The 17,701-nt window shown below is 50.3% G+C and overlaps 1 protein-coding gene across 4 annotated transcripts in view; it reads left to right on the top strand.

Moving 5' to 3' along the window:
* The window catches only part of BCAP31 (B cell receptor associated protein 31), a 197,334-nt gene that overhangs the window by 169,310 nt on the left and 10,323 nt on the right, over nt 1–17,701 (top strand). For all 4 annotated transcript variants that reach the window (XM_078664576.1, XM_078664575.1, XM_078664577.1 and 1 more), the window contains exons 5-7: nt 627–762; nt 1,228–1,354; nt 1,879–1,979. In XM_078664576.1, coding sequence (XP_078520702.1) covers nt 627–762; nt 1,228–1,354; nt 1,879–1,979 — 364 coding nt within the window. The remainder of the gene's footprint in view (nt 1–626; nt 763–1,227; nt 1,355–1,878; nt 1,980–17,701) is intronic.

Raw genomic sequence — 17,701 nt, 5'->3', positions numbered from 1 at the left:
CTATTTTAATAATTGGATTGTGGGGGTGTTGAATAAATGGTAAAGATAGGCCCACACCAATGCTTTTAGATCATACATTGATCTGTCTTTTTACATCGGTGACATTTTTGGACATGTATGTTTTTTCTCCTGCAAAGAAATTGCGACACCCATCAGAGCACATTGTAGTCCTTCACATAATCGTGAACCCAACAATGTTGCTGCTCAGTTTGGTCGGGCTGTACATATATTTTTTTATATTGCCAGTTTCACCTTAAAATAGCTGATTTTCCTCATCTCAACAAGGTAGAGTAGTCGGTTGGTGCATAAAGGGTGGAGGTCGTGGATACGCACGCTCTCGGGCTCCTAATTGGAATGTTTCACTCACTGCTGTGTAAAAGACGTGGTTACCTTATGTGGGACTGAAGACTGCCTGTGCACTAGTCACAGTGGTGGTAGAGTTCTACTTGCTGCGCCTCAATTTTGCGCTTGTCGCAGAACAGGATCCTAAAATAACTCTACACAAGTCTCCCGTACAAGAAATTGTTACAGGTAACTTTCGCCTCGAAGTCTTTCAAATGTATCTATAAAAAGCACACCAAAGTACACCATTGTGTAACTGAATCCCATCTCTCGTTTGACTCTAGCTTGTTGAGAAGACTGGTCACCCTCATCTCCAAGCAAGCGACGCTACTGGCTTCCAACGAGGCGTTCAAGAAGCAAGCGGTAGGAGCTAGCGATGCCGCCAAGAAGTATTTGGAGGAGAACGAGAAGCTGAAGAAGGTAGGGTTCGGAGATCTTCCACCCAAAGCCAGTTGCTTGCCCTTAATCTACTTCAATCGTATCCCCCTCGGTTTCAGTTTTGGGCACTACAACTGCTGCCTTACTTACGATGTGCACCATCCACTGCTACTCTAGCCCTTCGACTTCTCCATAGCTCTGACTTTTCCCCCTGTCTTCACGTTAGCAAGGGTGTCCGTTTATGATTCTGGGAAATCTTGTGTGGGAAGTGTGAAGATGATGTATGGGGGGGTAGAGAAGGGGGGATGTGTGCAGGCTTTCCCTGGAACATGCTTAGGATGTGGGACTGGTGTGTTCTTTTGTCCTGTGGCTCATTCAGGTTGTGGCTTTGGGTAGGTTGTTGGCTTTGGACTACTGGTCAGCTGTGCTATTGTTGTCCTGTTAGGAGAATGTTCTGATGCAACACGCGTGTTACTGCAGTGAATGCCTTTATGCCACCCTCTGCAGGAGCTGAAAGATGCTGGGATTGAAGTCGGCGACCTCAACCTCAAGCACACTGACCACGAGGGAGACAACAAGAAACTGAAAGCTGAAGTCCAGCGGCTGAAGGATGAGCTCGAGACCGCCAAGAAAAGTAACTTCTGTTTCAGATTTCCCTCCTGGCGCGATGCATGTTCCCACCGCCTGCTCCTCGATTTCATTCTCTTGAAGTTGTGAGATGGGCATGCTTTGTCTTTGTCGTGCCGCCTCTAGGAAAACCTTGGCCCAGGTTCCAGCCAGGCCTTTAAAACCTAATGTGCGAATACATGGGGCTTCTCTGGGTGTGCGTCCCACACACCCCAAATTGAGTTATCGATGGCTTCCACTGAATTGTCTGAGGTTGATACATTTTTGAGAAGCCTTCACATTTAAGTATTCTGATATTCCCTCTCCGTGGGTGAAGGTGAATCTTGGTATGCCTTCCACATCTGTATTCCGATGAGATTCATACCCTGGAAGTTACTACGAATCGGGTGCTGTGTACGAAAGTAGGCTCAGAGGCTATGACCATGCAGGTGGAGGCTTCTGAATTGACTGGCTTTGAATGATGAATGATGTGTGTGTCCCTGTGGCCTCGTGCGTCCTAGTGAACCTCCACTTGTGTGTGTTTATCAACAGGTCTCCACAAGTCTGAGAACGAGGTCCATGCCATCAAGAAGCAGTCCGAGGGCTTATCCAAGGAGTACGACCGGCTGATGGACGAGCACACGAAGCTGCAGGTACCTGGTTAATCCCACCTTCAGCCCTGCCCCGGCTCTCATGCTTGCAGTGTGAATGCGTTCCTTGTGAGGGCACCTAGATAGAGCCGTCCAATGGCAAGGCTGATTTGGTGCAGCCTTTAATTGGGGATTTTAGCCCAGTGTTTTCACAGCTGTAGGATTGCATACCTCGGTGTGATCGGTTATTACCACGTAGCACTTAATCTTATCCAAGCACTTTTTACCATATCCAAGCACTTTTTACCATATCCAAGCACTTTTTACCAGTAATAACTGCAGACTTGAAGATCCAACCACTGGGCCGGCTGAGCTGTCGCTTGAACCGGCTCCTGTATTCTAGCCTCTCATCCTGCCCACAGCATCTTTCGTCCTCCACACATTTTAATTCTAAATGGCCCCATCTGCTCATCATTGCGGGTCTTGGGTGTCCGTTTTTATATCTTTGGGTTCTCTTTGAAGCTGCTCTGGCCTGCTGGGCTCTTTTTATAATGGGTCTCTTCCTCTTTTTGAGAACTGGGCCTCCTGTCTCAGACTTTTCAGTTTTTGTTCACGGTTGTTGTGTAGGTGTCAGTTCTAGTTTTGTTTCTTCTCTTCAGGACTTCGGAGCAGTCTCATCCACGGCAGTACAGTGTAGCGCGAACGTTTTTACCCCTTCTTCTTGATTAACTCAGTGTGCCTCTGTATTTTGTCTTTGGTTTGTCTGTACTTGTGCCTGGGTCCTGGCTTTGGTTTGAGTTCTATTGCCAACATTCTTTTAATGCTGCAACTGGCAGTATCCTTTCTGTGGTCATTCCACTGAAACCTGGTGTGCCTATGTGTTCTAATAAGGGCTCCGATTGGCCATCAATGGATGCCAGGTAGATCACGATCGCAGCAACATTTGTTTAGCTCATTATTGTGGAGTGGTGTGGCTCACTGGTTAGAGCGGCAGACCCTGATGCAGAGGTCAGACTCGGGACCAGGGTTCAATTCCCCCCTCGGCGGGTCTTGAGCTCAAATGTCCACGGACCCGATAATTCTTGTCTCGGTGCCTACTCTAATCATGGGGTCCCACGCTGCAACTCTGGGCAATAGCTTGCTTAGTCTCCACACCGGCCCTAATCGTTAAGGATGCCTGGCTTCACCAGGGGGTGCCCAGGAGTTGGGTGCCTCACAGGAACAGGCCAGGACGTGTTCCTCAGCGGTTTATTCAGCGCGGGGACACACTGGTAAGTGTAACCATGCGCTTTATAAGCTACAGAATTATTTTTTTTAAAATTATTATTCAATAGCCTCATCTATCCTCAATTATCGTCAGCAGACAGCTAACCCAATACCTCGAAGAAAACAGAATCCTGGACCCTTCCCAGTCAGGGTTCCGCAGCAACCACAGCACCGAGTCCGCCCTCGTCGTCGCTGGCGGCGATGAGGGCGGACATCAGGACACTGCTGGACAATGGTGAGACCGCTGCCCTCATCCTCCTAGACCTCTCCGCCGCCTTCGACACCGTCTGCCACCGCACACTGCACGCCTCCACGCCGTAGGGATCCAAGACAAAGCCCTGGAATGGATCACCTCCTTCCTCTCTGGCAGAACCCAGAGCATCCGCCTCCCTCCTTTCCGATCCAAAGCCTCCGAGATCATCTGCGGCATACCCCAGGGATACTCCCTCGGCCCGACGCTGTTCAACATTTACATGACCCCGCTCGCACACGTCGCCCGGCAGCACGACCTCAACATCATCTCCTACGCCACAACTGATCCTCTCCCTCACCAAGGACCCCATCACCGCCAAAGCCAACCTCCATGAAGGATTGAAGGCGGCGCCGACTGGATAAAGACCAGCCGACTGAAGCTGAACTCTGACAAAACGAAGGTCCTCATCCTCGGCTCCAACCTGTCAGCCTGGGATGACTCCTGGTGGCCGACGGCACTGGGATCAGCCTGACACCCACTGACCACGCACGCAACCTGGGAATCATCCTCCACGCTCTCCATGACCAAGCAAGTCAACGCCGTCTCCTCCTCCTGCTTCAACACCCTCCGCATGCTCCGTAAGATCTACAGATGGATCCCGACAGATCCAAGAACAGTCACCCAGGCCCTCAGCAGCAGACTCGACTACGGAAACGCCCTCTATGCAGGAGCCCCGACCAAGCTCATCAAATGACTGCAACGCATCCAAAACGCCTCGGCACGACTGATCCTCGATGTCCCACGCCACGGCCACATCACCCCCCACCTGAGAAACCTACACTGGCTCCCCGTCAACAAGAGATATCCTTCAAGCTCCTCACCCACGCACACAAGGCACTCCACAAGACCGGCCCAGCCTACCTCAACAGACTGCTCTCCTTCTACATCCCCAACCGCCAGCTCCGCTCCGCCGACCTCGCACTCGCCACCGTCCCGCGCTTCCGAAGAACAACCACTGGCAGGAGATCCTTCTCCCACCTCGCCGCCAAGACCTGGAATACCCTCCCACTGAGCCTACGACAGACCCAAGACCTGCTGACCTTCAGGAGGATACTCGAGACCTGGCTGTTCGATCAGAAGAGGGCCCCCCTCCCCTCCCCAGCGCCTTGAGACCCGCACGGGTATGTAGCGCGCTCTACAAATGGTTGATTGATCTAGTCCTGGGTAATCCCAGTTGTATTGAAGAGCAAAGCCTCTTTTTTTTCTTTTTCTTAACACTGCAAAGATAACCAGTGTTGTCTGTGTGCCACTCCTCTTCCCCTCCCCCTCTGTCTCCTTCCCTAAGTAATCTGATGCTATCCTACTATTCCAAGCCAGCCTCCCTTCTTATCCAGCCCTAGACTAACTTCTTTCCACATTCCCAAAAGAGCTTTCTGAGTGGAAGAGCACCCTGCATCTCACTTACACCACAGTCGGTCTTACTGTCCATCTCAACCACTCTGTTGCTTCCCTGAGCGGGTTGAGTGGCCTCTTCCACCTCCTCTGGATTCTGTTCTCATCTTCCCGGTGAATTACTGAACACCTGAAGGTTCATTTAGACCCCAATTTCAAACCTGCACCCTCCGGACCAAGCGCCTTGAAGCCTTCCCCCACACTCACGTCATTAATTTGCAGTTTGAAACCATGTTGTTCTTCCACTTCGCCGCAAGTAGTGTTCAAAGGTTGCATAATGTGGCAGTCTTTATCAGGTCACCTATTGCATTCACTGAAATCCTAGAGAGATAGCACCCAGTATGCAAATCTACAGCCCTTTTACTGCCATCATGTGGTGCTGTGTTTATACGGTGATTCATGCAGCAGATAGTTACCTTGGCAACCCTCCTTGGGAACTGGCATGAGTCCACGTGAGTGCAGTTGGAATGCACTTAAAGATAATCTTGATTTATACGCATGCCTGCACTTTACCCTCTCTGATCAGGGCCCCATGGGCATGTCATGGTGGTACATGCATGTGTCCTTCCAACCATGTGTGCAAGAGCAGGACTGCACCGGGGGGCGCAGCAATGCCACGTATAGAACGCCGTGCATAGCTCATCTGAGGCGGCTCGTGGCTGCACAATGAAATGTCAGCAAGGTGAGTGTTGGGTCAAGAATGTCTCTGCACAGAGTATTCTTGTCTTCACCCACCACAAGTGCCCGCCTGTGTGTTTTTTTTTTATTTTGGCCATTGTGTCGAGCTAATCTTATCGTGAAGTCAGCGAACAATGCCGATCTCTCGACATGAATAAGGTCGTGGAAACGTCCTGTGACCTGGAGGGGCTCACCAAGCGTGCCCCAATTGATGGATAGCGGACTCCTGTTACTGTGTGGGGTTCAGCACATAGAGCAGTAGTGGCAGAGTACCATGTTTGGTGAATCCATAGTTGTGACCAGATCCTTTTTGTCTGAGCCCCTTGAGCGTAGACCTGCAGGCTGACACTCTTGTCTGTTCCTAGTCACTCTCCTACTCCCTAGAGCTGGCATCTTGTGTGTATGGGTGTAGCCAGCGTGGCACATGAACGGTGTGTGAATGAGCCAGAGTAATCGAGGCCTGCAAGATCCATTTTGGATGCCGAAAGAGGAGAGGTTACTTTCCCAGACACTGGAAGTGTTATGTTGATATTCTTGAAGCTTGAGGGAGGCAACCCAGACTCTGAAGTGATCGAAGAGGAGACTGAGCTCCTTTAGAAGTTAAAATATACCTCTCGCTTGGCAAGGTGTTGCCGATTAATCTTCCTGAACACTGACATTTGGTAGATGGAGGAGGCGAGGGTGGGACCTCACTACCCCTGTTGTGCAAGGTGAAGGGAACCTTTAGGTGATGTCCAGCCATTTCTTTCCCCGATTACTTTATTTGGCTAATGACCGCCACGTGCAGAAATGTTGCACCTTTTTGTGCCTCACTTGTGGGTGCTCCATGCATGAGGCCGCCTGGCTGCAAAATGCATCGACACAAAGACTGTGTCTGGAGAGCAGCGTAGAAAGGACACTTGAAGAGAGCCCCCCTCCCCCCACCTTCTCTGAAGATGCAGACCGTGGATACATATCTCCTGTCTGATTTTGCTGTCTAACGGTGGGAGCTCCCTACCTCACTTGTACTTCCAGGGCAGAGGGCCAGCTTCCCAGAGGTGAAAGGACATCACCTGATTCTGACCTCTTGCTGGAGCGGCACGCCTTCCTTGAAGTGCCAAGACCCTGCTTATCTGCTCAAAGAGGGTCGGAGGAGTGACTGCCCAGGAGGGGAGAAGTGCTGCGGTTCGTGGTGTCTGGGCGACTCCCCGAAGAAAGTTTGAGAATAGTTCCCTGTCTATTCTAAAGTCACTGGGCCTGCAGTCTGTCTGTAGTGCTTCTGGACTCGAGTCATGAAGACAGCTTGTTGTTGGGACCTGATCACGATTCAAGATAGTAATCATCCTGTGCCCGTCTGCACCGTTACCGGAGCATTGGCTGGTACATGGATGCATAATCACTTGGGTATCAGTCTGTAGGTGCTGCAGCATAACCAGAACAGGCCAGTGCAGGACTTGAGTGGTGGCTTGTGCAGGGACTCTGCTTCCTCCTCACCTGCAGAGTGTGTGCCAAGCAAGTGTCTGAGAAGAGCACACCAATGGAGCGGTCAGTTGGCGTGCTACCTGCGCAGAAGAGAGGGGGGATGTACTCTGGGGAAAAATATGTGGTATGAAAATTAAAACTGAGCCGCAAGACTGATTGCAAGCCCATCAAGTTGTGAGAACTGCACCTGAGCGCTAATCGGGGTAATCTCTTATCCGGCGGAGGACCCACGTATAGCCGAAGTGGGGCGAGGGGAGATTGCAGATGGAAGTGATTTACTACATAATATTTCTCAGGGACACGAAGTTGTATTTGGTTGTATTAGTTTGTAATATTACATTCTAGTGTGCACTAAAGTGCTTCCTTGAAAGATGAGAACTGGCTGGACATTTAGTTCATTGCATTTTGTTTATTGGATATTTATTTGATAGTCTAGTGGCAACCGATTTAATGAATGTTTGACCCAGAGCACCTCGCGGCTACCTAAAGTTCTTAAGGGGCTGCCCAATTTGCAGAGCCGACCCCGGGGACATTGGAAGCAAACTATGTCAAACCCCATTGTGGAGTCCCAGATGCCCCTGCTTGCCCTGTGGCCCCATTAGCGAGGTCTGACCAGAAGCAAAGAGCTAAAGATCCCCTGGGCAGTGCCCAGGCTGCTTGTGAACGTCAGACATGTCTCTACTGACAATCCCCTTGACCACAGTCCCAGCTCTCTCCCTAACCCTCTGTCACAGCCTACACTGGTTCCTAAACCATGCTATGGGGTCTGTTGTATGACAATTGGTGACCGTGGATGCTGGCTGCTGAAAGCTGTGCCACAGTCCAGTAGGGTGGTCCCAGCACTGACCACTTTCTTAGGACCCGATTCACTGCTTCTGCAGCCTGTTCAGTGCTGATTTGGTATTAAGAGCCCAGTCCCCTGAATGAGCATCGCAGATGAGGCCGCCATATCTTCAGGGAAGACCATGGTAAATATCGTTTCCTGATGTCTGCATATTACAGCAGGTACAAAGGCAATCGTTGGAAGCCATGAAGGGCTGTTTCTTTCGGTACCTTATCTCCAATATATCCAGATGCTGCCATCCAAACATTTATTAATTAGTTAACTACAGATTTTATTGTGCACGCAACTCTCAATGGGAATACGCTGTCATAGGTTCGGGTTCTAGACTTGAGGCTTCTGTAATGATCCTCCTTCGTCTTTATGAATTTTTCTAAACTCATAAGTTTCTGCGTGTGTGCAGGACCATAGAAAATATTTTAGAAAGCAATATCTTGTTCTAAAAAGTTCAGAACCAATTTCTGACAAAGAACATGTTCTTTGTGTTTTAATTATAGGAAGTTTTACTAAAAAAAGAAGATATACTTAAACATCTATTTGGACTGAATAGTATTTGGATTCATTCTTCTTTATTGGAAAAAATACTGTAAAGGGGTTTATAAAGCAGGTTACTTTAAGGTGGGAAGCGCTCTTGGGCTACCAGCAGGCAGTGCACTATCCGTTCACTTGTTTCCTCTGTGGAGTACGGATCCTTGGACAAACCGCCTTTGCTTTGTGCATTGCTTCCCTTCAGAAACCCTTCTTTCCAATCTCTTATTCTCACTTCACTGGACATCTCTTGTCGCTTTCATCTTGCAAACCTTTTTTGTACAGTTAAAGTGTACATCTCTGGTTGTTGTTCAGAGAATTCTGCACTCGTTCATCTTGCAGGATTGTGTGTCCTTCCTCCAAGAGGAGAATGGCCAACAACTATGAGCACACCGTGTGCTTCAGCATGGCACCTTGCAGCCTTATGCCAGCATTTGATGCATCGGACTGACCGGTCCTATCTGTTGTGTATGGTGCCCGCTGGGCCATTTTTCACTGTTTCTTCATCTTCGATTTAGTCACAATGTTCGAAAGTGTTACATTTGGCAAGAAAGTGCCTGCAAGCTCCGCGATGGCTGTCTGGAAACCAAAGATACTCCTTCAGACTTTCCCTCTCAGTTCTGTTCTAACTGAACAGGAGAGTTCCACTCCAGAACTCGTTTGCACTCACATTAATACCTCCATATGTGCCCCCACCTCCAGGTACTAAGGCACTCTCGCCTCGTCTCCTGGCTTTTATCTGTGGTTTAGAAGAGCACACTCCCCAGGCATACCCTACTGAGGTCTGTTGTGGTCAATGACAATATTACCGAAACGCTCCTTATCAGTGTGTGTTGGGATTACTCACCGGAATAAAAACCAATTGGTGACTAGCGCCTCTGCTGGGCTGAGCGAGCGCCTCTGCTGGGCTGAGCGAGCGCCTCTGCTGGGCTGAGCGAGCGCCTCTGCTGGGCTGGGCCGAGCGAGCGCCTCTGCTGGGCTGGGCCGAGCGAGCGCCTCTGCTGGGCTGGGCCGAGCGAGCGCCTCTGCTGGGCTGGGCCGAGCGAGCGCCTCTGCTGGGCTGGGCCGAGCGAGCGCCTCTGCTGGGCTGGGCCGAGCGAGCGCCTCTGCTGGGCTGGGCCGGGCGAGCGCCTCTGCTGGGCTGGGCCGGGCGAGCGCCTCTGCTGGGCCGGGCGAGCGCCTCTGCTGGGCCGGGCGAGCGCCTCTGCTGGGCCGGACTGGGCTGAGCGAGCGCCTCTGCTGAGCGAGCGAGCATCTTTCTTCGCAGAACTTTGCTTGGTGGATCGTATTCACTGGGTGCTTCTCCCGGGGGCAGACGCTCCACCCCCCAGTGGGCGCGGGACAGTAGAACGGGGCTACCAGAGTTCCCTTCTCTAAAAGTACCAAATAGGGTACAAAGTACATTAAATATCATATTCTACTGAAGCTATATTAAAAGGGGGCTGAGGTGTTCTTAAAATTATTGTGTGATTTCTTGTCAACTGAAAAGCAGTGGAGCGCTGTCCGGGGACCTTCACATACAATTGTGTTGTGATGTTTCTTGAGTAGCGACACAGGGGGCTCCATGTAGCGGCAGAAGATGGTGTGGAACAAGCTGGAACGCTGGGAGGCTTGCTGTGCAGGGTTGAGAGTGGGACCTTTGGAGTTTGTTGATTGGGTTTCATAGAGAGTGACTGGGCTGAGGAGGGCTTCTTCTTCTTATTTTTTTTTTCATGCTTTAGTTGTGGTAAGTAACTAATTCCTTATTCCTCCGCTTTGCAGTGATGAAACCGATATGATTCACTGAGAAAAGGAGTTTGTTTTTCCCATGTTCACCTGGAGGATGCTGGAGCAGTGCGTCCTTACGAGTTGCTGCATAAAGACTTGTTTATTTCAGTGACCCGCGCAGCACTGTGTGACTAGCTCCTTTGCCTTTTCTGTATTATCCCAAGCAGAGCCTGCAGAAAAAGCACCACAGTATTACACCATTGCGAAGTGTGCCAGTAATGCGCCTATGGCTTGCTTCCTTTGGAATCGGGCAGACTTATTCGGCCAGTAATGTGCCTATGGCTTGCTTCCTTTGGGATTGGGCAGCTTCTGTCTGCCAGTAATGCGCCTATGGCTTGCTTCCTTTGGGATTGGGCAGCCTCAGTCTGCCAGTAATGCGCCTATGGCTTGCTTCCTTTGGGATTGGGCAGCCTCAGTCTGCCAGTAATGCGCCTATGGCTTGCTTCCTTTGGGATTGGGCAGCCTCAGTCTGCCAGTAATGCGCCTATGGCTTGCTTCCTTTGGGGATTGGGCAGCCTCAGTCTGCCAGTAATGCGCCTATGGCTTGCTTCCTTTGGGATCGGGCAGCTTCTGTCTGCCAGTAATGCGCCTATGGCTTGCTTCCTTTGGGACTGGGCAGCTCGGGTACCATTGTTCCAGCTTGTCTCAGGGCGCAGATCTGCTAGTTTGGGCTTTTCCTGAAATTTTAGGGCCCGTGTTGACAAGACTGGTATCTATTTCCTGCTAGTTTGGTGTTTCGAATATTTTTTGGGCAAGAAGGCACAAACGCCTCTCCATTGCTGTGCCAGCTCTGGACACCCAATCATGAGTCGCACTATAAAAAGAGCATCTGGTATAGGTTTCAGGAGCTGGCGCTCTCTAGGCAGAGAGTTCAGTAATGAGAGATGAGTTACTTATCTCGTCAACATGAGTCACCAAAAGATATCCCCAACATGCAGCAACTGTCTTCCTTCCTCCACGCCCTTAAGCTTTCTCGAATGGAGTGTTATTTTTGTAATGTATTTTGCCGCCCTCTAGGTGACTACTTGGGGTATGGGGTTCAGAGAAAGCTGATTTTACAGGGTCAAGAACCCTCTTCGCAGAACGTCCTTGGCAGCTGCCTAACACTGTTATCACTGCACTTAAGAGTTTGCGGGGGATTTAGCAGAAATGGGTGCTTCCCCTGGTGGTGGACGGGGTGATTCAAATGGAGTTATGTTATAAGTCACTGATAATGTGCATTACTATTACCAGGTCTCTTGTGTATACGATGAACAGTGCTCTAGGGGCTATCTAGATGTTCAGGAAAACCTTTGAGAACGAGCCAGGTTTTTAAGCCCCAATGCGCCATGTGTCTGACATGTGCAGACTTCAGGCGCCTTGAAACAAGACTGGCTGCAGAGTTGTGGATCCCCTGGGGCTTGATTGAGTGCGGAGGTTCAGATAAATAGCATTGGAATGGTTTAATCCATTTGTCCATTGGAATGGTTTATTCCATTTGTCCATTGGAATGTTTACTGCCATGGCTATGCTTTTAGGGTGAGAAGGAAGCCTTTTCCTAATGAATCTCACATGGTAACACGCTCTAGATGGTAGCCTGAGCTTGGGGTCCATTGTTGTGCCCAAATATTTCTTTCTGGTGGCAACGTTGGGACTCATGCCAGACTGTCGGCCAGTATGCCTCTTACTGAAGGTTGGAGCAAGACTGCTGTCTTCTCCGTGTTAAATTCCGACTTTTTACTCACCAACCAGGCCCAAACAAATGCATCTTCTATTGGATCTTGGAGGTACTGCTGTTTGTCTGTAGCAAGATCTGGGGGTCATCCACGTACATGTAAGCTTTGGCTTTGATCTCCATCTGTTGTCATTTGTCTGCCGGCACATGTAGATGTTAGAGGTGTGGTGACTGGGACTACCGTCCAGTTCCCCAGAACAGACGCTACCTCTCTGAGAAGACTTGGGGTCATCCACGTACATGTAAGCTTCGGCTTTAACCTGCATCTGTTGTCATTTGTCTGCCGGCACATGTAGACGTTAGAGGTGTGGTGACTGGGACTACCGTTAAGTTCCCTAGAACAGACTCTACCTCTCTGAGAAGACTTGGGGGTCATCCACGTACATGTCAGCTTTGGCTTTGACCTCCATCTGTTGTCATTTGTCTGCCGGCGCATGTAGATGTTAGAGGTGTGATGACTGGGACGACCGTCCAGTTCCCCAGAACAGACGCTACCTCTCGGAGAAGACTTGGGGGTCATCATAGCAGCTTGCTTTCTATTTGGCAAAGACTGGAACAATGTCCGCGTCGTGCTACAATGGCAAGCGCCTTGATGCTGTTTAAAAGTATCATGATGGACCCACCAATAGCAACCGGCAGATCCAGTAAAATCAGAGTTCTGATCTCCCTAGCACCCACATCAAGCCTTGGATCGTTCAGAATGGAGACGAAGACTCTTTGGTGTTTACTGGGGGAAAGCCAGTCTGCATCTCATTTCTCTTATCTATTTGCAGATGAAAGGACAGAACCAAGATAGGGCAGAAGTTTATGTAAACCTTGGGGTCCAGGCCAAGTATTTTCAATAATTGAGTGTAAGTGGCATCTCAAAAAATGGCCAGTAAGAATCCTTTCTCAGAGAAACCTTTAACAGTGAACCCAATGGCTGTATGATTCCTAAAGCATAAGATTGATAGACCTCAGGAGGACATGGCGTCTTGTGGAGATCCTGACTTCACTGCACACATTCGTGTTTGTGCTGTCTGAGAGGATTGAGAATGAGGAGACTGGTGAAACGTATCCTCTCTGGCCGAATAAGCCAGAGTGAAAGAAGTTGCCTCCGTATCCTTTGTACTCTCGTCCATCTTATCCAAGAATTATTCATTCACCTGCTTGCATAGATCACGACTAGTCGCCCACATTCAAATATTGGAGGTATTCTTCAGCTCGTTTAATAGGTGGAAAGTGCTGTTTTGAGCGCACTGTGCACTAACTATCTTTGTGGAATCATAAGATTGTTTAGCAGAGCAAACTAATGTTTTAAAGTCCTCTAGCTCGGATTTCTATTCACTCAGATCAGGAGCTTTCTAGATGCCGAAGATTAGATTTACTTAATCGAAACTCCGCAGTGAAGCAGGGAGGACGGTGGTTACATTTAGGACAGGTTTTCCTACTCCAGGAGTCCTGCTGATCAGTTGCCTTCGTAAGCTAATTTTGAAAGGCCCATGGGTATCCATTGTTCTAGGGGTGACCAACTCGCCTACTGGAAGAAGACCAAGTGTCTAAAGCTGAAAACCGACAACATAGAAATCGTGATCTTTGGGAAGAGCGCTTCACCGTGGGACTCCACCTGGTGGCCAGCTGAACTAGGACAGACACCCACTCCAACAACCTCGGGATCATCGGTGACCGCAAACTCGACCGCCCAAATAAACACCATCAACCGCATCAACAGCTTGTGCTTACATACCCTGAAGATGCTGTGGAAGATTTTCAAATGACTCCCGATCAGCACCAGGAAAACTGTCACAAGCAAACGGGACTACGGAAACACCCTCTGTGCCAGGATCAGCCAAAAACGGATGTATGTCGTTACAACGCATGCTTTTTCCACGCATTCCTTTACAACGCAGGTATTACAACGCAAGTGTCTGAAGGGTGGTGGCAGCACTCACGAGGGTCAGCTTGCGCATTTGGGGACAGATTGCGATTTGTGAGCAGCGCGGAGCTCCTCTGTCACCCGTTTAACCATTGCATCTCTTGATTGTTTTAAATTGAATTTCTCAGCGCTTTGCACCTTTTTAACAACTTATTAACTCCCCTCATCTTATTGTGCCTGACTTACTCCAGGTTACATCGCGGGTGATTAAATACCTGCTTCCTCTCCAGGGTGTGCCTCCCTGCCCCGGTCCACCGCGGCTGAAGTGCCGATTGCTGTGGAGGGCAGGCGCCATCTTGGGTGAGGACCTGGATCCCGGCGGTGCCACTCGCTGCGGTCTAGCTGGGGGTGGGGTTAAGCCATAAATGGCAATGGCCTACCGGATGCGCAGCGGACGAGCGCAGCGGGCGCGTTGACGGCGCGCCTAAGGTAAGCCCGTCTGCGCGCGGCCGGCCGGGGCAAGGGGCATGTTACTCTGCCCAACTTATTACCTATACCGCCTCTGATTTGACACTCCTGCACTCCCAGCGGCCCCTCCGCCCGACCATACTTGCTAGATTAGACTCATTGGGACTGTTCTGCCCCCGAAGGGCTTTCCCGGAGTTAGATCCTCTTTTAGCCATGGCCCCTCCATCTGCTATGCAGATCCCCTTGGCCGCCCCTCCCGCCAAGAGCCGTCAGTTTCAACTTCACAGTGAGCTACTTGAACACCCGCTCGCTGGTCAAGCACCAGCTGGAGATTTTCCAGCTCCTGGACTCGGATGAACCTGACATGCTTTTTGTCACCGAGACCTGGCTTAATGAGGAGTCTTCTCCGGACATCCTCGCGGCAATCCCGCCGGGTTATTACATTCTCCAAGCCAATAGATCCTCGGGTAAGCCGGGTGGCGGGGTGGCAGCCATCATTAAACAAGCAATTAGATTTTCTTCACTAGCTACTGCCAGTATCCCTTTGGTCGACTGCTTTATTTTTAGATTGGAATCTCCAGTGGCCCCCCTTATCTGTGTCCTGGTTTATCGGCCCCCTCAGCCTATGCCCAACTTCCCGTCAATGTTTGGTGACATGCTCTCCCAGCTGGTCATTAATAACTCAAAAATCCTGATTCTAGGGGACTTCAACTACTGGCCCTCTGATGACCGAGAGAGTGTCTGTTCATCCACCTTTTCCGACTTGTTATTTGGCATGAACTGCTCTCCATATTCATTTAGCAACTCATGTCAAGGGCCACATCCTCGACCAGGTTTGGACCTCTAACCTGGATATCTCCTCTCCCCTTGTTCTTCCCTGTCCTTGGTCGGACCATTCCATTATTACCTTCTCCTTTGCCGTTACCACCCATGCTAGTCGTACCCTTGAGGGCAATCTTCCAGCTAGGAACTGGAATAGGGCTGACTTGGGCACCTTTGTCACTTTACTTAGAGCCTCTCCCCCACCGGAGTGCGATTCTTTAGACACTCAAGCGTTAGGCCTGCAGCACTGGCTCGAATCAGCTAGTGATACCGTAGCCCCCTTTAAATATGTCAGGTTAAAGCGCCCCCATGATGCGCAAAGATGGTTCTCAGAGGAACTTAAACTTAGACAGGCTGAGCGCTGTTGGCGACGAGACTACGCCCCTGCCAAGAAGCTGGTATTCACGACCCTGCTCAAAGACTATAACCTAGCTATCCTGCAAGCCAAAACTTCCTATTTCTCCAAGAAAATTGTAGACTCAGTCTCTAAGGCAAAAGATATTTTTTCCATTGTGGAAGAACTCTCGCGCCCAGATAGGATTACTATTAAACCTCCCCCTCCCAAGCACTCTGTGATTCCCTTAGCTCGTTTTTCATTGAAAAAGTCACTCAAATTAAAAACAGTATTTCTTGTCTTGCCCCTCCTGACTCATCCACTCCAGTTACCACTCCTGCTGTTCACAATCTTCAGCAAATCACACAGATACCCCCTATCTCGGAGGACGAGTTTCTAAATAAGGTGACCTCTGGCTCCCCATTGACTGCTGTCCCCCCCCCCCCCCCCATGTCCTGCGTGAGGCCTTTACTGCCTGCCCCATCCCCCCTTTGACTCTTCTCAACAACTCACTCAAAGTGGGCCTGGTCCCTAGCTCTTTTAAAACCGCTGCTGTGGTGCCCATTCTCAAGAAGCCCAATGCTGATCCATCCCTTATGAACAACTTTCGCCCCATTTCCTTACTCCCTTACCTCAGTAAAGTACTTGAGGCTCATGTCACCCACTTCCTGAGCTCATTTATTGAGCACTCGCAGTTCCTCGACCCTCAACAGGCCGGTTTTCGACCTGCCCATTCAACTGAGTTGGTCATTCTCTCAGTGATGGAGGAGCTGCGGAGGGGCGCGGACTGTAACATCAGTCAGGCTTTGGTGCTTCTGGATTTGTTGGCTGCCTTCGACATGGTCGACCATGATATTCTGGTCGGCCGTGTCGAGGAGGCAGGCATCCGGGGATTAGCCCTTGATTGGGTTCGCTCGTTCGTGAGTAATCGTCACCAGGCTGTCCGTCTTTCTCAGTTCTCTGCTGATAAGGTTGGGTTGACATGCGGTGTCCCGCAGGGCTCCTCTTTCCCCCCTCCTTTTCAACTTGTATCTTACCCCCCTTATTCGGTCTTTACGAGGCATCAATGTCACTGCATTTAATTATGCAGATGACATTCAACTGATCCTCTATCGACCCCCTCGGACCAATCCATCCACAACTTCCAGTCTACTCTGTGTCATATCAGCGATTGGATGGGGGCAAATCATTTGAAACTCAAGACCGAATTGGTTCTTATCGGGGGCGCCTCCAACCCGTGGAGTCCTAACTTTTGGCCTACTCGTCTAGGTCTCTTCCCCCCCCCCCCCCTGTCCTGCTGACTCTGCTAAAAGCCTTGGGGTGGTCATCTGTAAAGACCTTTCGATGAAACCCCGGATTAACACGGTGGTCTCCTAGTTTTTTTCACTTACGTAAAATCCGCAAGATATCTCGATTCCTCACTACAGAGGCTCTCACCCTGGCTTTATTGGCCCTGGTAATTTCCAGGTTAGATTATGCCAACTCCCTTTATGTTGGCATTCCTGCCTACCAGTTGAATCGATTGCAGCTGGTTCAGAACCAGGCTGCACAATTGATTTTTAAACAGCCCAGGCACCAGCATGTTCGTCCACTGTTAAAAACCCTTCATTGGCTCCCTGTAGCCGAACGATGTAACTTCAAACTAAGCTGCACCATCTTTAAAGCGCTGGCCGGCCTCGGCCCAGCCTTCATCTCTTCTCTCCTTTACCACTATGCCCCCTCCCGTAACCTCCGATCCTCCCATCTTGCCTGACTTAAAACATCCACCTTCAAACGCAAGAAACATGGAGGGCTCAGATTCTCGTTTCTTGCCCCTTCTTTTTGGAACGCACTCCCTTTAGAGTTTAGGCTCACCACCTATTACCCCCACTACAGGTCTCTCCTGAAAACCTACTTGTTCTGTAAAGCACATAACTTGTTCTTCCTTCTGCCCCCGTCCCTTTTTTTTTTTCTCCCCTGTTAGACGGACCGGGAGGGTCGGCCGAGGATAAGGGGAGAGGTCTCCGGGGAGATCCGTCTCCAGTAATCGTACAGACAAATAACTTCCCCCCCACTGACGTACACCACACAAGGATAAGGTTCAACGTTACTTTATAAGCAATTCTTTAAGTACGGTGAGGTGGTACAAGGAGGTCTGGACTCCGGGGTCCCCTCTATTCTAGTCTCTTGGTTGGGTAAGGGGGGTAGCGGGACAGTCTCGTTACCACTCTGGGGGATGTGGTGGTAGATGAATTAGCTCACAATCCCCGAGCTCGGCGTTCTAGATGATCGGGCCGCGGCGGAGCCAGCAGGTCCCGGGATGGTTGAAGGTAGTGACGGTCCGCGGCGGAGCCAGCAGGTCCCGATGAAGATGGGTGCAGAGAGCCGCGGCAGCGCCAGCAGGCAGATCGGTAGTTCGCAAGGCAG

This window comes from Lissotriton helveticus, chromosome 10, assembly GCF_964261635.1.
Source record: "Lissotriton helveticus chromosome 10, aLisHel1.1, whole genome shotgun sequence".
In the NCBI taxonomy this organism is placed as follows: Eukaryota; Metazoa; Chordata; class Amphibia; order Caudata; family Salamandridae; genus Lissotriton; species Lissotriton helveticus.
This window is presented reverse-complemented; position numbering and strand designations above follow the sequence as displayed.